Source organism: Pungitius pungitius, chromosome 7 (assembly GCF_949316345.1).
Source record: "Pungitius pungitius chromosome 7, fPunPun2.1, whole genome shotgun sequence".
Classification (NCBI taxonomy): domain Eukaryota; kingdom Metazoa; phylum Chordata; class Actinopteri; order Perciformes; family Gasterosteidae; genus Pungitius; species Pungitius pungitius.
Window position 1 is genome coordinate 17,181,973 of NC_084906.1, and position 19,933 is coordinate 17,201,905.

At 44.5% G+C, this 19,933-nt stretch overlaps 2 protein-coding genes across 3 annotated transcripts in view; both read left to right on the forward strand.

Moving 5' to 3' along the window:
- The window catches only part of agbl4 (AGBL carboxypeptidase 4), a 214,803-nt gene that overhangs the window by 148,951 nt on the left and 45,919 nt on the right, over nt 1-19,933 (forward strand). The gene's annotated exons all lie outside the window — the stretch shown is intronic.
- Nucleotides 1,464-13,907, forward strand: bend5 (BEN domain containing 5). Of its 2 annotated transcripts, none has more exons than XM_037468720.2 (6): nt 1,464-3,738; nt 4,846-4,973; nt 5,682-6,183; nt 7,247-7,395; nt 8,886-9,099; nt 9,263-13,907. In XM_037468720.2, the coding sequence occupies exons 1-6, from the start codon at nt 3,555-3,557 to the stop codon at nt 9,457-9,459; spliced, it is 1,374 nt and encodes a 457-aa protein (XP_037324617.1). In that variant the 5' UTR covers nt 1,464-3,554; the 3' UTR covers nt 9,460-13,907. The 2 variants fall into 2 exon arrangements, with proteins under 2 accessions (XP_037324617.1, XP_037324619.1); XM_037468722.2 differs by lacking the exon at nt 1,464-3,738 and adding an exon at nt 4,298-4,764.

Here is a 19,933-nt window from a genome sequence, read left to right on the forward strand (position 1 = left end):
ATTTTTTGGTGTCGGGGTGTGACATTTGATGCCGACTTAGAAAGGGCACAGAGGGAGGACGGTCCGCGCAGCTCTGATTTCCCTGCATCTATTGTTTTTTCGACTCGCTGTTGCCACTGTATAAATTACAGTTTTGCGAGTTCCCTATCTAGTTAGTGGAGAAATACAGTCTGGTGACAGGGTGCAAGATCAATACAGGGCCCCAGTTGGAGGTAGAGCGGCCCTAATGAACTGAATTGACTCGCGCTGAAGTGCGATCGGTATTTCTCTGGTGGCCATTATGTTCCTTATGAAGAAGATCAATGTCTCGTGGGTGGATCACTGAGTAAACACAGCATGGTGGCAAGGCCAGTGCTGACACCACTCCCAAAACGTAACGAGGGATTTAGTCACAATAAGGTTTGCTTCTTGTGTGCTGCGTGTTGTCTTTTCTCTCTCTCTCTCTCTCTCTCTCTCTCTCCCTCACAGTCAAAGGTCTCTTCTCAGGCCCCGCGGCGTTAGTAGCTGATGTGCTGCTTGTATGAGACGGCGCTGTTCATTTCATGGGCTATCACTTTTTAAATTGGTGAATGCCTTCTTCATGGTTGATTAGCAATTCATGCAGAGCTAATTAAGAGGCATAATAAGAGAAAGATCGGTGACGTGCCTCCAACCCCAAAAATATGGGAAAGCGGCTTCACCCCGGACTGTAAACACTTGTGATTGATCGCGGAGGCGCGTTGCCCATAAAAAAAAAGACGTTTACGCTCCTCCGAATGCGTCATCTTGGAGCCAGACACCCATGTCTTCATTTCGCTCGATGCTTTCCTAATCTTGGAGCATCTTTCCAGAAAGTTGCCTTAATGATCCCTCCGTCCCAGCTGTCTAATGGACGGGCTCCGTCACTTCGCTGGGTCTGTCGTCTGTGTGGCGCTGCTGGCGCCCGTCCGCTGCCAGCGATCATCACGCACATACACCTGTACCAGCATCTGTCCATCCTGCAGGTTGGCACGGCGTTCCGGCTTCAGAGCGACTCTCTACGTGCCGCCGAGGCAACGGACCCAAGCCCGTAAATTGCAAGATGTCTTCTCGTTCTCTTTCTCTCACCATATTTGTCTGTCACGCCCTTTCCTGCAACGATCGAGGGGGAATGAAGGGGTCGTTCGCTGTATCCATCTATCCGTTTGTCAGTGGGAAACTCTTTGTGATTCCAGACGCAACACTGCAATGATGACGTGTGTACCCGCAGTCTAATTCCATCATCAGCATCATTACTGCCATTATCCCGTGTCTCCCTTTAATACAGGCTAATGGATGACCAATAAAGATAGATGAGCCTGGCAGTGTGGAGCTAATAGGGAGGACATGATGTCTGGCTTCTGTCCTGACTCTACACTTTACCCGATCAACTGGCCCCATAGAACAAAAACATAGCTCAAGTATAACATGGAGTTATTCTTTCAACTTCAATGAAGGCCTACGTCTTCAGCTCATTAGCATTGGATTTATAAATAAAAAGTCCACACACAGCAATGGACATACATCATTTAACTGATGTTTAAAATGTTGAGAATTATAGCATATTGGATATGGAGAGGGTCATTTCTTACACAATGTAAAGTGGCACCGACTCCTCTCTAATTACAGGTGGATAGTCCTTTAACTGTGTTTGTGTGTGTGTGTTTTTCTGTATCTTAGTGCGAGAGAGAGAGAGAGAGAGAGTGAATCAAGAAAATATAATGATACCTTATTGTATGTCACTGACAAATGTCAATACATAACACTTTATAACTGCTATATATCACACAAAAAAGGAGCACAAAACAGTGTTTTCATTCAAGTACTGTGACCTGTTGAGGCTCAGCTCAGCTGTGCAGCGATGCAACATGGCATGAGATAATTACAGGGAGGAAAAGCGAGTACATCGGGTAAGTTGTGAGCCTTTTGGTGCATTAAAGTAGTTCTCACAGAAGCTGACGGCATGTACAGCACCTTATAAAGACTTGGGAAATTTGAAATTTTGCTATCAGTAATAACATGGCAACAATGCAGGTGATGATTAAATGGAAATAACAGACTGGTGAGTTTACAAAAGTATATATTTAGAGTTTTCCATGGGGTGGGGTTCTCACATACACAAACGGTTGAGCTCAACGGTTATTGTGTCTCCAGGCAGACTCATGGGTTTTGGGTGCACCGACACCAAACTCAAGGAGAAGGTTTTGGATTGAACCCGTCTGAGTAACACCGTGCCGTTCCCTGTTCACGTCAAAAGACAGAAAGCTCCAGAAGCTAAGCAGCACTTGACAAGCCCGGCCATGAGGACATGAGAGCCATCAAGCAGAGGCTTAGATTAGCAGTAATCCTTTGTTAGACTTGTTGAGAAGCTGCTCGAATCTCTTGTCCATCACTCTCATTCCTGTTATAGTTTGGGAGGGTCTGTCCAGGTGTCAGTGCAAAGATGTATAGGAAATGACCGTGGCACAGCCGTAACAATTCTAATAGCATTTATGTTCGGAAATGTAGTTTCTGTAAATTTATATGAATGCTCAATTTTGATGGTTCAACGTTATGCTTCTTCACAGAAAAGTGAAGCGAGCTTGTCGCCCAAATCAAGAGTGTGGTTTGGAAATTATAACAAACCAAAAAGCCCAAAATATTGCTCCAATATCTAACATAAAAAAACGTAACCCTAACGTTCTGGAAGTTACAGTGATTGTTTGTTTTTTTAATTCTCGTATAAATATCTAACAGACCCAGGAACCGGTCATACAGCAAAATGAACAAACATCTTGGGGAAGCTGGCATTTAAAACAGGCCTAATCATAACCAAATAAATGAAACAAAATATCAGAGAATTTTAAAAAAAATGCTCCGTATAGTTCTGCATCAGTTGCTTTTCAATTACAGCAGCCGAAGCAGAACGAAATTGTTAGTGTCATTTATCGACTGTGGTGCTCTTCATTAGAGTAACAACTGAGAGAAATCCACCCCGTGTTTATAACCACCTGGCTTTCTTACAATAACAAAGGGTTCATTTCTGTCAGCTGGCCTTTAATCTTCCTAAGAACTGGAGCAGATGAAACTTGTACACCAGGAAACGCAGGAAAGACACCAATAAAATCTGACCAGGTAATCATCTTGGTGGCTTTTCTTACTTGGAGATGGAGTGAGAGGTATTCGGTGTCAAAATTGAGGAACGTAATGACCCTTTACATCGGAAATGTCTTCACAAATCACAAAAATAATGATTGAAATATCAATACAGGGTATATTTTTTTACAAACGTTGCAAATAGAGGAATGTAAAGCTTTTTTTTACGTACTATTAACTTTAGATTGTTTTAAATACATCAAGACAGTTAAATGCATCTGTATCTGAACATCTTAAGAGCAAAGTTACTGTTGCGTCTATTACTTCTGCCTAGATGATCAACCCTGGTGATGTGGACCAGGCAAGACTAGCCGAGCGCAGACACCATCCCCCAACCCCCCTATGTGTATATTTTTTTTTAATACTTAGTGAGGAAAAACTGTCAACCATATCCAAAGTGCAGGACCAAAGAGAAGTAAATAATGTATGCTTTTGTTAGATTCTTTGAAGACGATATGTGCTACGCGTTGCCCGTTTTTAATGTCGAAGATTTCAGACCTCTGCACGAGACAGATTTTGATAATCAGAAGGTGTATCTGGTTCACAGAACTGAAGAGAATGGCAGCGCAGGCCAGCCGTGCGAAGCACAGATCCTTGCCCTTGCAGGTGAGTTGCCCTCCTAACACATCCGCTTTTCTGTATTTTAACGATATTTATGCTCGGTCCGAGCGCGTGACGTTGATGTGCGCGAGACGTGTCAACGTGTCAGCGCGAGGCTTTTTTTTTCCGATCTGTCAGGACGCGATCAGCTGGAACCTGACACTGATAGCCACAACAACGTCCTCGGCTGTGGCTAAGCTAGATGAGCTAGTCAGATATGCTAGGATACGTTTGGGAGATAGCCATACCTCGTCGCCGTTGCCTCACACATTTTGACACTCACGGGGGGGGGTCGTCGTCTCTCTCGCTTCGACGGAGCAGCGCTGCTCGTTTCGCTAAATACGTGGCACGCGACGCCGGCCCCGGTCACAGCGGTTGTTTACAACATGTTTGCTAACGGCTGCTAGCTTGACGTGTGTTCGTTCCGCGTTAGCATAGTTAGCCGCTGACGCCGCTAACAGTTAGCCGCGTGCAGACGCCAGAGCTGTCACAACATGACAGGCGCACGTGTGGTGGAACAGCCCGCGGTTGACCCGTTGTTTATTTTGCGCAGGGTTTTTTGTTGTTGTTGTTGTTTAAATGCAGGCGAGCCGCTATAGCCACGGAGCTCCGGTGGGTTTGCGCTTAGCTTAATAGCCGGCTTATCAGCTGGTGTGTTCCACAGAAGGGATGCGGGTGCTGCAGTCATCACCGTTGTCAAAGATATTAATGGACACCACATGTAGTCTGCCAGTAATGTTTCAACAGCATATCAGGGGGGGCTGAACGTGTGCAACGGTTTGCTTAACGCTGCAGCTCCAGGTAGGGTGATGTCTGCTGTGCCCGACCTTTGACTATAGCCACTAATCTCCGAATCTGAGCTGTCCGATCTAACGAACACCCTCACAGACGCTTTGTAACCAGGACGTTTTTGTATCGCAACACACTGTAACTATGTTATTATAAGAGGGCTACACCCAGTTAGATCTATCAGAACGGAGAGATTAAACGCCCTCCGCTCGAGTTGGACAAATGTATGAAATAATTCTGCAGGTACGTTTCCTGAGAATCCACCCAACTTTTATGGGGAACTTTTTATGAGTTTCTTCCTGCTTCCTTTTCTGTACTTCACAGATACAGTAGAGGAATTTGAAGACAGTATAATGCAAAAGAAGATGAAAATCCCCAAGATGTCCATCAAGAATTCAGGAAACTCTATCGAAAACAATTGTGAAGAGAGAATGCCACTCAGGCATAAAAAGGTAGGAACACCTAGATTAGACGGAAATTATTCTGTGCAATGTTCTGTGCAAAGTATCATGACATTGAATCACACTGACCCTGGATGTCCTGCTGACATTCGGCTTAACTATCAATAAATTATGCAAAGTTGTTAGTGTTTGCAATGATCGATAACAGTATCCCACTTAAAACACTGGGATTGACAATCTTTTGTCTTGTCAGTGAGGACCTTAAGAACTTTACCCACAGAAAAAGCATTTTACGTGTGGCCAGTATCATGTTGATGCCTGCACAGAAATAGTCTTGTATTTAAATACCTCTATTCTTGATACAATCTATCATTTCCATAAACTTGGCTTGCACCCAAAATTCCCCACGCTATTTTTACCATATGCTGGATTAACACAAATTCAGCACTCTGGACAGCTGCCCTTTCACAGACAAATCCTCTCAGCGGCTCATCTAAGGACTCAGTGACTCCTTCTCCCAGTTCCTATTGAGATCTGCACAGTCTAAACAAAGTCTCCCACATTGTGTAGAGATGGATGTGAGAACTCTGTCAGTTTGGCCTTGAATGGGATCACTATTCGTCACATATAAAGCGCAGTGATATCGCAGAGATTTGTGAAATTCTGGGAAGAACATGTTTAACTTTCTAGTTCTTAAAATTAAAATTCCATTTCAGCCGCCCATTTGTTCCCTAAATTGTTAGTTATTGCTTCCTTCAGGCCCTGTCTCAGGACCACGGACGCCCCCTTTCCAACTCCTCCAAGAGCCTAGCAGCGGTAGTGGCTCGCCTGGAGAGAAATGCGGCCAGCTGCTGTGTGGAGGGCGAAGAGGACCTGGACGAGGACCGGCTCGCCGAGGAGGGCGAGGACGCAGACGACGAAGATGAAGATATGGAGGGAGAGCATCACCATCATCATCATAATCACCAGCAGCAGCAGCAACAACAACAACAGCAGCAGCATTTGGAGGTGGACACGGATTGTGTGTCTGGGGCGGTTCCAGCAGTGGTTCCCAGAGTCTTGTACGAGGAGCTGGTTCATAGCTACAGGCAACAGGAGGAGGAGATGAGGAGGCTTCAGCAGGAGCTTGAGAGAACCCGCAGGCAGCTGGTCCAGCAAGCCAAGAAGCTGAAGGAATATGGCAGTTTACTGACAGAAGTCAAAGAACTGAGGGACTTCAACAGGAGGCTGCAAGATGTACTTCTCATGAGACTTGGAAGCGGTGAGGCCAGGAGCACGCACACCCAGCACTCCAAGCACCGCAGTGTGTATTCAAAACAACTTCTGTATTACTGCAAGCCGTCTTTCTAATCTTAGAAAGGAACATCTCAGTAGCCAGAATATGCCATTTAGAGTAAAGAGGTGGGGGGGGGGAAATATTTTGATATTACCTGCATGTCTATCAATGCACTGGATTAACCAGTGACATCAGTGACAAATTCTAAACGGGATTGTTTTTGCCGTTTTTTTTAAAACTAATAGATCTAGGTTGAATAGTTTTTTTTGGCGCTATTTAGACTTTGTCTCTTTAGTCTAGATGTACATGAGCATTCAGGACTGCATATTCTCCTACAAGCATGAGACACTGATTTATCTTCTATAAATAGAACTAAAGTAGATAAACTATGTGCTAGGGTGCTTTAGTATGACTTGTGAACTTATGATGAAAGTGACCCTATAAATACAGATTACAGACGATATATATCCAAGAGGATTCTGGGAAAAGGAAGGGGTGTGGAATGTCAGTTATTTATGAAATAACAGATAGTTCTTATTTTTAATAGACACTCTTCTACAACTGCTATTATTATTATTATTATTATTATTATTATTATTATTATTATTCAGCAATGGAAAAGTAGGGAGTCCAATACAGGAAGTTAATCAAAGGCACTTTAAGTTTAATTAAAAGTGGTGTCATTGCATTGCGCAGCAATGTCCCAACCCAAGCTTCGCCAAACGCTGGCGTTAAGCTCAGCTCCCATGTAGATCTGGACAGGGCCGCCGGACGGGACCGTCTAATGGACAGGCTAAAGATTAGAGCACCCTGGGGTGCTGTTGGACAGGGGATGGAGTGCACTGACGGATATTACAACTCATCAGCTATATTGGAGCTCAGGATGGCTAGCCACCAAGCCAGCTTAGTTACAGGGCTAAAATAACGTCACGAGGCACAAGGAAGCTCAGACGAGCAGGTGGGGCGTTCGGCCCGACGACACCTCGAAGCCCCGGCGGACGTATATTTGTGGCCGGTGTTTCCATAACATTAACTGTTTCCTTTGTAGAGCCTATGCATGACAATGGCACTCAGACAATCAAGGCTGAAGTGGTTGAACCCATTGTTGAGGCCCAGGAGGCATGCCGAGAAGAAGCCAACACCAGTTCCAGCTACTCCCCCTCCCCCAGAACAGTGTACACCTGCAATGATGGGAAGGTAGGTCGGAGGGACATTTTTTGTTACCAGCAGCATCTGGCCCGCTTTTCGCCTCATGCGCCCGTGCTTGTGTGTCATTACAATTGTGTAGTTGAGAAGGATGTTAATGGGGGCAGGTTCAGACATGTGTAGGTCCAGTAAAGGCCGCTATAGTGGCCCCTTTCCCCACTATACGCACATGCACTAGAGAGGGTACCCCCCCCCCCCCCAGAATTACAAATCAGAGGACTGAGAGATGCTCACTCAACCGCTGATAGACAGCTATTTAACATTTGCCAACTATCTGATGGTTGTTCAAAGGTAGTTTGTAATGTTTAGTCAGCCGGCAGTAAAACTTGTTATTTCATTAATACTCAATTTAAATGTCTCTCATATATTTGAGTAAACCTGTAAGTGATATGGTCAAATGTTAAATTACAGATGGGGACTTTCAACCTTTACTTAAAGAGTATCCCATTAATCCTGAATCCTTTTAGTCCCATCCCTGGCTCTCTGCCTGGGGCTGAATGGGGGAAGCTGCCTGATGCTGAAGGAAATGCTGTATTTCCTCTTTACAACCGTGGACCCCGCAAACATGCCCGTCATAGTTGATCAGTCCCCCCCCCCGCCCCCCTCCGGCCTCCCAGGGCCACCCTACCCTGGCAGGTAAACAAGGTTTAGGAGATTATTATTGTTCCTGCAAAGCCCAGCCGGCATCATCAGTGTTTATTAGCCTGTTAGGGTTCTTAACTCCCACCCCCCCCCCCACCGTTGTAGATCAACCAGCGTCCTGTCTCTCGTGACAGGGGGGGGGAATTGGTACTACAAGCTGTGGGCCCTGCAGCCACTTCAAGCGTGAAGAACACTTGCAAATTAGAACTCTCCCACATCCAGGACCCCATATTAATTATTTGCACGAGAGGAATTTAAAGTGACTGACAGGTTAGCCCCCTTGAGAGAACAGGGGGGGGGGGAGGATAAAAGAAGGAGGATAAATGGAGGCAGAGAGGTAAACAAGAGCAATGGGGGGGGCGGAAGGATGAAAACAATCTGGACTAACTTAAGGGCAGTCAAAAGCTCGTCTGCTGGCCGGGGGCCTAAAGCACATTAGCTGCCCGGGGAAAAGCCTTTTTGGAGGTAAGCCAGTGGCTTCTTCGTGTGTCCCTGTTGCTCAAAGTGCTGCTTCTCTGGATTTGTTATTTGATCTTAAGTATTGGAGGTTGCTGAGGCTGGATTTTAACTCCACTGCTAGACTGTTTTGTTTTAGTACAAACAATGGCGGCTCCCTGAGAGGTTAGCGTCGACACGTTAGCATCAGTATAACATTCACCGCAGGGTTATTTCTTCAGTGAAGGCTTTTCTTGACGGAAAGGACGTTTCCGACTCGCTTCAGTGAGTTTGACCATCAGATGGTTTTGACAGAGCCTTCCTTTTTTTTTTTCCCAAACATTTTCCAACGACAGCTTCTCAGGTCACCAATTTGGTAACTTTTGTACTTTGGACTCGTGCAGGTGCACCTCGGCGGAGGGATCTGGGTGGAGGAGGAGAAGTGGCACCAGCTACAGCGGACCCAGGGAGACTCAAAGTTCACAAAGAACCTGGCTGTAATGATCTGGGGCACAGAGACCCTCAAGAACCGTAGTGTCACTGGAGTGGCCACCAAAAAGAAGAAAGATGCACTGCCCAAACCTCCGCTGTCGCCCAGCAAGCTGAAAATAGTCAGAGGTAAGAAACTCCAGTTTCAAAGCTATAAAGAGTGAAGGTTTTCTCTTTGTTTTTGTTTAAATACTGCCTTTTCGTCATCAAATCATTTAATCAGATTGTCGGCCGAGATTAAATCAGCACATTTTGAATGACGATGTCGTCTCACCACCCACTCCTTCCGCAGAGTGTCTCTACGACAGAGTGTCTCAAGAGACGGCCGACAGTGCAGAGATCACGCAGAGATTGTCCAAAGTGAACAAATACATTTGTGAAAAGATAATGGACATCAACAAGTCCATCAAGAACGAGGAGCGGCGGGAATCCAAGCTGCTCATCAGACAGACTGTGAAGATGGAGAACTTCACCTACGATGGCATGTAGTGACCCGCTGTTGTCCCCCCCCCCCCCTCCTGCCCCTCCCCATGGCCGGCAGGATATTGAGGGGACTAGATCTGGGTGGTTTTTGGGGGGTGGGGGTCACAAGAGGTTTCTAGAGCAGTTTTCCTTTGCCACATTGGATCGGCCGTGAAATGTTAAACCCCTTCGACCCCGCCCCCCCACCCCCACCTCCCTCCCCCTCCACTCTGTGCCCAGTGTTCCCATTGGCTGACAGGCAGCTTTACCCACCTGTAAAAAGTTGAGCGCGTGTGAGCTGGTATGAGTGTTTTTTTTTTTATAAGCTCTCAAATGGGATCGGTACAGGGACGCCGGTTTACTGACGTGTGTGCGTTTGTGTCAAAGAGCGGATATGATGTGATTGTTCAAATAGATTTTATTGTTCTGTGTCAGAACATAGCTTTGAGTCCTTTTAAACTTTTAAAAAGTTGGAGGTTATTTCCCTAGACTCAAGTCCTCTGATTCTGTAAAGATAATGATGCTAGCTTGATTGGTAATAGACTTATTGTATTTTGTAGCAGAGATTCTGTTGCTCCAAGAGATTCATAATGTGTGTGTGTGTGTGTGTGTGTGTGTGTCCCCTTAACTTGAGGTCAGTCGAAACACATTGTTTTATTTAAACAGACCAAGGCTTACTGCTATTTTTTTTTTTTTATGCCGACCTTTCAGTTGTGAGAATTTAGACTTCCTGTTATTCAAACAAGTCACTTTGAGACCATTTGACTGTTTTAGTGAGTCGTAGTGGTCAAGGCACGCCGATGCCTCGAAAGGCCTTAAATGGATTTGGCAATCACCAGGCGCTGGTACGCCCCTGGTTTTTTTCTAGTAAGCTGTGATTGTATATGTATTGTAAGCGGAAGGCGAGGAGGCTTCACCTGCACTTTGCTGTGAGAACGAGAGAGAGACACAAAGCCAGGAGGAGACTCGCGGCACACCTCTGCACGCCCAAGGTCATTTGTATGAGGAAGCGCTGTTAGTTGTGGGTAAAGCTGTCTGAGACACTGGTGTGCTGTTTGTGGTCATCTGGGCCTGCCGAACCCCATAAACCCCCCCCCCCCTCCCCTTTCCCCCTCACCTCTTTTGTGAAAGCCACGCCATCGGGGAACAAAGTAAGGTTGCTCCAGTGACGGCTTCCTCGGAGCTACGCCATCAGAACTTTGAAAATATCCTCTTTTTCTGGTGTTCTTTTTTTTTTTTATCCCGTCAGTTGTTTATTGTTTTGACCCAAAGTGGTTTGTGTGGCTTTCTGCAGGCTGGAACTAAATGCTGCGGATTGAAATCTCAACTGTGACCTAGCTGTGGCTAACTGTGAATCTGCTGCAGAACTGCCCATCAAGCCTCTCTTATCTTCATACCCTGGATTCTCGTTTGTCTGTGGGTTCATTTCTGTCTATATCGTTTTGTCCCTTTTTTCTTTTTTTCTTTTCAAAAAGTTTTGGACATATTTTAATATACATTTTTGTTTTATTTTTTTAACCAAACATGAATATTTCAGTTTCTAGTCATGTTAAATGTTACAGATTTTAAAGGTTCTGGTCGAGGTTCTGTTTATCTCATTGATGTTGTAATTCCATGTTACCTGTCCAATCTATTGTGTTTCTTTTTACACTTGCATTTTTTTCATGTGAATTGTTGGCTTTAAGCTTGATGTTGTATCCAAATGTGGGTCAGTGAAATTTACAAAAGAATGAAAAAATATCCCCCTTTTTTAGCCAGTCATCTTGTGGAACTTGAGAGACTGGGCTTCCCTTAACAGAGCCCTTACATTGAGCTCCATTCACAACATTTGCTATTTAATGAGCCTCACTTAAGGTCAAACTTCTAATGATCTACCACAGGAATTTACTCAGTTGAAATGCAGTAGTTAGATCAACGCAAACCATTTACATTGAATGCACTTTAAACTTCTTCAATTTCTTTGATCTTAATCCTAATCCTAATGTATTTGTCCTTTTTTTGGAAATGTCTAAATAGATAAAGGTTATCAAGCATCCTATTATCACAAAGCACCTTAGAGCTTTTTGGTTTATTGTTTTTTAAATGGAAAAGTAGTTATGGGTTTTGTTTTGCCAGTCAGATGTGCCCTTGATGGATTTGATCAACCCAACTACAACTCGTAAATAAATACTACTAGTACTAGTATTTATTTGGGTTGTTTAGAAGACCACGGTTCACTTTGCACATCGTAGTGAAACTGGATTCTGATCAAAAGATGGCAAAATGACAAACAAAAGTCCAAAACTCATCTTTGCTTTTAAGCCCAAAACGTGAGTCACCAATTGAAAGATATTTACCTATGAAATGTGCGAGCTGACTGGATTATGTGCTTTAACTTAATGTGTGAAGATGCTGGGTTGTGCATTGGCGTGACTTGTATAGAGAGAATTGTGTATTTTTTACAAAGGAATGGTAATTGTAAGCCAAAGTATTGAATGCTGAGATCAAGCTAAAGAACGGCGACGCTGGCTGAGGAATCAGTGAGGTTTGCACAAAAGATGGCCCATGCCACGGTAACCGAGCCAACCAACATGGTGACATATTATTTTTCTGGCTTCCTAAATAATTTTTACATTTTTGTTTTTTCACTGTACAAAGCAACATGTGAGGTTCCCGTGCGCTGGCATGTATTTAAAATACATGCCGTTCAAAAGAAAGAAAAGATTTCTGCTGTGCAAAGCGACCATGCTGAAATTCTGACACTTTTGTCGTGCTGTGTTTGTGTTTTGTTTCTTGATGCCAAAAGGGGGCGTGGTTAAATAATGCTTTAAAATGAAGCATTAATAGTTATTACATCATCTGAAATGTATTTTCAAATGCTGGTTTTCCTGGAGCGCGATTAAGCTTAATCCTTTAACTAAAACCTTCTTTCATGGACCAAAGCTGTATGGAAGAAGCGCGTGATTTTAAACCCAGATTTGGCTTAATCCGCAATGGAAAGGCCAATCTCTCTGAGACGTCACCGAGGCGATTGCAGAAGAGCAGTTTGGGTCTTCGCAGCACGTTTAGCAAACGCTCACCATGCAGGATGGTTGCACCGAGTACTCTCACTGTCCCTGTCACGTGACGCCGGGGGAGGACCCGGAACCTCGTTGGCCCTGTGACCCCCCCCCCCCCCCCCCTCTTCCGGCACCGCCTCTACTTCCTCACACTGTTTTTTTCCGCGGACTGGATTCTATTCATGGAGGTGGTAGCGAGTCCTGTCCTCACTGTTGTGGACGCACGTCGAAGCATTGAGAGTCGAGGAGCCTCGTGTTGCTCTTCGACCGTTTGTTTTCGGGGTGGAAAAGAGGTCACGAGACTAAACGGCTTCGTCCAGCGGTTTCCACAACTTTGTGTGCAGAAAACACGGTTTGAGCCTCAGATACAATTTCCAACTTATTTCCCATGAGAAAAGGAAGGCCTATATTTTTCTTAAGGTACCAGTAACTTTGTATACAATCCACAAACCGGTTCTACTTCATCTGACTTCACCGTCCTACCTCATTGTTACTCTGGTGTTTGTTTGTCAGTGACTGTAAACTTATGTGTGTGTATATTTAAAAAAAAAGTTTAAAAAACAGCTATAGGAAAGGTATACCTGGTTACTCTCAACATGTACAGCATATAAAACTCGGTCAACAATATCATTCTAATGAGAAATCGGTTGTATTACCTGCTTCATGATGCTGCTTTTAAGGGGTATCTGCGTGAGGGGTCGTCTCTGAATATATATCTTCGCTCTTTGCTACGTCGTGCAGTTGATCAGTGGTTGTGTTCAGTCTCTGTATCGCATTCTGAGATTTTTACTGGTTGACGGTGCTACCAGCAAACAGTTCAAGAACTGATCTGTCTATCGGACCTCAAATGGTGCTGTTTTTCTATGTTATTATCCTCATACAGCTACGTTTTATTCAGGTGTGTCAACTGCTACTATTCCCACAGCAAATTCAATTTGAAGCCAAAATGTTTCACAAACCAATAACTCCTGCTATTACTGTATTAACTATATGCTATCCATCCAAATATTGTAGATAGTGATTATATCCTCAGCTGTGAGTTCAGAAGTACCTCACAACGATTTTCAATGGATGCATCTGCTTCTAGCACCTGTTGTCTACCAATATTACATTGTTGTATTTTCAGAAATATGTATTTTTACTGGGTAGATCAGGTTTCACTATACATAGGACATGATAAATATATCACACTCTAAAGAACAACACATTTTAAGGATACCACTGTTCACTGGTTGCTTGCCAGATTATGATAAATGGAAAAATGGCCCCCGACGGGGGCAGCCTATGTTGAAGAGGTCCTCAGCAAAACCGTGTTCTGTTTGAGTCAATGTTACATTTATTTTACAGAAGAGATTCCAACGGACGTTGTATGAATGCTGGAAAGATCTGATGCGTTCACAAGCTACTGCCCCGTTGGGTTGGTGTAGAAAAAGAAAACAGTCTTCATTGACAGTTTTGGAGAGTGATTTCATCAAGTTCCCACTTAAATCTTCCCCAACTGTGTCTCTTTGTCCCTAATGGATTTTTAAACAATTCAAATGTCATTTCTTGTGTTAAAAGGAAATGTCTTCAAAGCACTGTTGAGTTTCTGGACTTGGCAGAATCCTACAAAAAGTGCATTATATTGTGTTTTGAACCTGTACAGTGACACCAATGGAATCTTTTCTGCGCCAAAGTATTTGTTTTGGGGTAGTTTTCTCCGTCAATGTTTGTTTAGTTGTTTTTCTTACTCTCACCATGTGTGTGAACATGTGACGTGCTGAGGGACCCCTCTCTTCCGTGGTCATTGTATGTGTTCAAACGCTCAGCAGGTGGTTTCATGGAAGCACTTAAGCCATTCGTTGGACCGTTTTTTTTTTTTTTCAACGGCCCGATTTCAATCTTCCCTCTGGTCCTCGGAGTTGACCCCGGAGAGTTTTAGTGTGTTATCGAATTCCTATGCAGGTGTTGAGTTGTAATCACCTGGCACCACATCACGTTTTTGGGTGGAGGGCCAACCAGGGACGGAGATCAGCGGAGAGCGTTTCGAAACCTTTTGAATGTGTCGGCGCAGCCTCGAGACCGAATCGAAGGGGACAATGGCGACATGACAAATCCGTGCTCAACTATCACTGCATTTTCGTACTCCCGGGGTGTAATTAGTCTGAGCTACACAGGGCTGCTTGGGTATATATATATATCTGTCTGTACTTGTAACTGCATTGCAATGATCATTGGGGAAAGACAGGGTTACTGGATGTTTTATTCCAGATGGTGTGATAATGTGAAAAAGAATTTCAAGACCATTGCAGTAAACACTCCCCTCGCCCTACGGTACATTTAAGGAACGCGTTGCGATGAAGAGTGTTCATGTCTTTGCTAAACCGGCCACACCTCTGCTATGCGAGCAACTCTTTGACGCTTAGCATCCTGTTCTGTGTTTTCTCTCTCTCGCTGCGTTCAGGAACACCTGTTTAATGTATCGATAAACAGAAATAAATCAAGACTTTTATTCTATCAGCACAAACCTCTTGTCGTCTTCATTGCCGTTTCTCCAAGATTCAAACTACTTTTCGAGACGAGTCACTCTTTGGAAGCTGAATGCTCAAGAAGTTCATTTGTTTTAACTTTTCGATGTTTGAGGCACTGAATGTATGTCATTCTGACTGATTATCCGTCTTACCAACAGCACTGTGGGTAAGCTGTAACGTCCTTGGGGCTGGTCTTAAGCTAGGCTAACTAGCTCCTGAATATAGATGACTCTCTGCTGAAAACATATGAGGTGTTTCCCAAAAGGTCAAACTATTCCCAACAAAAAACAGAAACACATCACCATTTCTTCCACTTTGTTCGTATGTCTTTGTGCCCTCGCTGTATTGATTGGCATTAAGAACTTATTATTCACAGTTACAAGGGGCTCTGAGTACTTCCTTTCCACTCGTATCTTTAACCTCTTATTTTAATGTTAAATCTGCTCAATAGCTTTGAGCACAGAATCTACCTCAAGCCTTTGAAGTGTTTTTTTTTTACACTGGAATACCACTTAACTAAGAAGAAGTTTTTATTTTTTAATTCGATGGCCATGTTTGCTGTACGCCTTCTGAAACCCTCGATGACCCGCGGGCTAATGCAAATCTCTCAGCACACGCATGTACCCGGTTGACTTTCAATTTAAATGCAAAGATTAAAATAACAGTTTTGAGTTTTCAGTACAATGGTAATTTATTTTTTAAACATCTCGCCCGGCAGTCTGACACCGTGACGACGGATTTCTAGACAAACTGAGGCAGATGAGCAAACTCATTCCTTAGTGAATTCTCCCTAATTTGCCCCAAGCTATTTGACCAGATTTAAAATCAATTTTGTCCTTTACATTTTTTTTTTTAAATTCAGATTGAGGTGAAAATACCACGGGTGGAAATGAAGTTACTCAGAGCCCCCTGTAACTTTGGCTAATGTGTTCTTACCGGCAAACAATAATACCGAGGACACGCGGATTTACCAACAATTAAAAGTTTGAGGAGAGCTTCCCTCCGCCTCGGTTTGTCCGGTGCGGTTGGTTAAAAACTATAGTTTGACCTTTTGGGAAACCCCTAATTTTCTACTAATGTGGGATGTGGGGTTCTCTGTGTGTGTCTTCTTGTATTTACTTTTTTGCTTGTAGAATAGATGTCCGCTTGTAGGACAGATGGCGTGACCGGATCGGTCCTTATAAGGCAGACAATGTGAATGGTGGAAGAGAGACCACAGGAAAAATGAAGATAAAATATTATCTGAGATAACACACCTGCGACCAAAGGGAGAGCCAGTTTGAACCCATTTTCAGGGCAAGGCCGAAGGCTGCAGGAGAGAGTACCAGACACTCATTGTTCGGGGAAGGCGTTTGTTACAGAAGGATGAACTGGGTTGAACCAACGTTCAAGGGCACCAGAGGGATTAAAACAGGTCAGTGTCAGAAGGCAGGCGGACTTTGGAAGGGATTTGCTTGCGAGGCGTATTTCATTGTCTCCAGATATATCTGCGGAGAATTGCTCATGTACAACTTTTTCTCTTCTAAATAAATGTTAAACTTTTTAACTAATTTCCTGCAGTGGATTCTTCTATCAACCAACTCGGGTGGATAAGGAATATCCTAACACTAACTATCTACTGAACGTGTCTGTCACATTCAGTAGCTAGCTAGCTTAGCTGCGTTAGCCACTTCTGACACCGCGGAGGTCGGTCCCCTTCCTCCCTCGCCTCCTTCGGATTTTTCAAGTTCGTGTGTAAATTTTGACGTCACATGTGTGCATCTGCGGGGGGGGGGAAGTTGAGGGGATTAACAGGCAGATTGTTCTGCCGCGAGATAGCACGCTCGCTCTACTGTACTTGTCCATTCCCCCGCCATGCTGCTGGCCTGCTGTCGGGGGGCCGCGCCCATGATTGGCGGCCCTGTATCTAACGCGCCCCCGTGTCCAAAAAAACCATATTGCAATATCAACCCTAGCTGCATGAGAGCAAGATAAGACAGAAAATGGAGTGTTGACATATGAGATTGCTTGTAAGATGGCTTGTTTGGAGAGGCCTGTATCTGAGATGAGACCCGACACTGAATGCTGGATTTGCTTGAGTCCACACCGGCATCTCGTAGGAACACAGCCACTGTGAGGGCCACTTCCTCCCTCCCTCCCTCCTTCCTTAGACTCGGCCCCTTCCCTCATCTAGCCATCCCTCTCCCCTGTCTGGCACACCAAGTCATTTCCATATATTATTGCCTCTGTAAGCAAGTGTGTCATGCTCCGAGACTTTTCCTGCAGCCCATGGGGACCTCTCAATGTCATTATCGCCGAAGCCTGCCGCGGCTCCGTGATGTATGATTCGGTTCTGGTGATGATGGATTAGTGCCGGGTCCAGACTGGGACCGGGCCGGACCGAGCACAGCACAGCCAAGCCGAGCCGGTCCAGGCCGGGTTGAGCTCCGCAGCCTTCGCTGTGTGTCGCACACCAACCCTGTTTCCTCCTCACAGCACACGGGGGAGACGTGTCGCATTTGTGTCTCTCACACACACACACACACACACACACAACCGAGTGAATGCGGCCATTTCAGCGCTTTTATATACTGATTCATCTTGTTCACCTTTCGCTTCTCACGCAGATACGGAGCACGCGGCGCCGCCGCATGAAAGGTGGCAGTAATGCGTTTGCTTTATGACATTGTTATTGTTTTGAATGCGACCGTGTAAAAGCTTTTGTTGCCTCCTACAAGGGGAAGTTCAGAAAGGGTGTATTGGGTGTACTGTATAAGTTGCCACAGCATAACAAGGTCTGATGTTTCCAAGACAACACACACACACACAAAGAGGTTTTGGGGGGAAGGACACCGTTGCATATGTTTTATTAATGAACATGAAAAGCACAAAACAACACCGCCACCAGGCTGAACTACACTAAACAACAGCATGATGGCGAACGAAAATATCTGAACCGGACCCTGAGTTCTTGATTGCAGTAATGAAGTAATGGACTTGCAGCAGCAACTGCTGGCTTCTGTTGGGTCTCAACTTGATCCACGCACACTTTTAGTATTTCTTCCTTAACGGCACGGACGAAGCCGGCTCTTAACTAACGACTTGAGCACCCACTCTTCTAATTGAATCTCATTTGAGCTTTTTAGTGTACGTGGAGCACTTTATTGTGTAACTTCTCAAGGATTTGTTTTGTGATTTCATATTAAGCACATCATCTACACAACATTAATTTACACCACCCGTACGAAATGTGTTTGTTTACGTTATCTCTGTCGCCAGTGGTGATGTTGAATCATGCATCATCTTTCCTACTTACTACCATCTCTGCTGCTGAAAAGTCACCGCAGGGCCTCCAGACAATGCGTTGATTCTGATTAATTCTGCCTTCAGCCTCCCGAGCGGGTAGTAAACACGGAGGCTTCTCCGACCCATGCTCCTTAGATACCTTACATTTTTTTTATCCGGCCCTGCTTATCCACCTGCACGTCTCTGCGTTGTCAGTTGACTGAATGAATGAGAAGATACGCTGGCGAGTCTCGACTGTCGCTGTTAAACTTTTCCCCGCTGCCAGCAGTCATTCAGACGTCCTTATTATCTTTAAGAAGCTTATTTGGCTGGCTCAATGATAAAACGTGGTAACGTTTGGATTGGAATCCATTGGCCCCTCTCCAATGCAAAAATGAACTCCCCTGCACGCGCACACCCACACACACACACACACACCCACACACACACACACACGCATTTTAAAGCACAGAGCTTCCAAATGGCCTCTATTAATGCAGACTGCTCTCCCAATTAACAAGATCCAAAGTGATGATGAATTTTTCATTCTCCGAACATTTAAGCTAATTATGGCCCAAATGAAGCAGGTTCCAGTGAATCACCATGGCAGCCAAAGTCACTGTCACAGTGTCACTCTGCACCGGCAGCCTAATCACTACAGCCGCTTAGTATTCATCTCCCTCTGCTTCACCTCACCTCTCCTCACGTATCCTCCTCTTTTTCTCCTCCCTCTTTTTTTTTCTCCTGTAACTTTCGCCCTCCGCTGAAACTGTCCTCCACACCCGGTTCCCCTTGCCCTCACAGTTTGTGTTGTTTCAAACGGAAATCAACTAATTTCTCTAATAGCATTTTAATGATAATTTAATGTAGTAAATAAAGATTGTTACGAGCCATGCAATTTTGCTGGATTTCAAGGGCAATCAATCCGTGTCCGATACAATCTGGTCACCTCCCCGATGGGTGGGAGAGGTCTGTGAGAGGTCTGTGAATCCTAAGAAGAGTCTGGTGGGAAAGCTGCGTCAGTCTACACAGCATCAAATGGTAATCCAAGTCATGTGCTTTAGACCCGACAGCACATGCTACTGTTTACATTACCGTGTTTGGATCTTATATTTGGATATATCATTTTGACTGTCTCATCGGGACGGCAGGAAGGGGACGAGGTCTTTATATTTACCTCTTTGAGAAGCAGCAGTTCACAACAAAAAATGCCGTCAAAAATAAAAGACAGACCAACTATTTTGTATTTAAACTTCTTCTCACAAACACCTCACTGAAATACCTCGGATTACATTTCATGTCAATTAACTGACACTTTGATCCAAAGCGACTTACAATAAGTGCATTTCAACCATAGGGATACAAACTCAGAAGAACAAGAAACAAGAAAGTGCAGCTGAATCACAACTTGCTTTAGATAAGACCCATTATACTAAGTACAATTAAAGTGCTAGAATTTGTAAGTGTTTTTAGTCGAGGTGTCGTCTGAAGAGGTGAGTCTCTAGTTGGCGGCAGAAGATGTAAAGGCTCTCTGTGTCTCGGCGTTTTGCTCATAGTGAGGGAGGAACATGTGCGGGTTGGGATGTCTGGTTTCACCATGTTCTGGATGTAGACCGGAACCCATCCGTTCACAGCAGAGGTGTGGACTCGAGTCAATTGACTTGGACTCGAGTCATGAATTTGATGACT

Coding starts and splice junctions, on each gene's coding strand:
- bend5 (XM_037468720.2), top strand. CDS start 3,555: ATGTATGCTTTTGTTAGATTCTTTGAAGACGATATGTGCTACGCGTTG. Junction 4,974..5,681: donor TGCCACTCAGGCATAAAAAG/GTAGGAACACCT, acceptor TGCTTCCTTCAG/GCCCTGTCTCAGGACCACGG. Junction 9,100..9,262: donor CAAGCTGAAAATAGTCAGAG/GTAAGAAACTCC, acceptor CTCCTTCCGCAG/AGTGTCTCTACGACAGAGTG.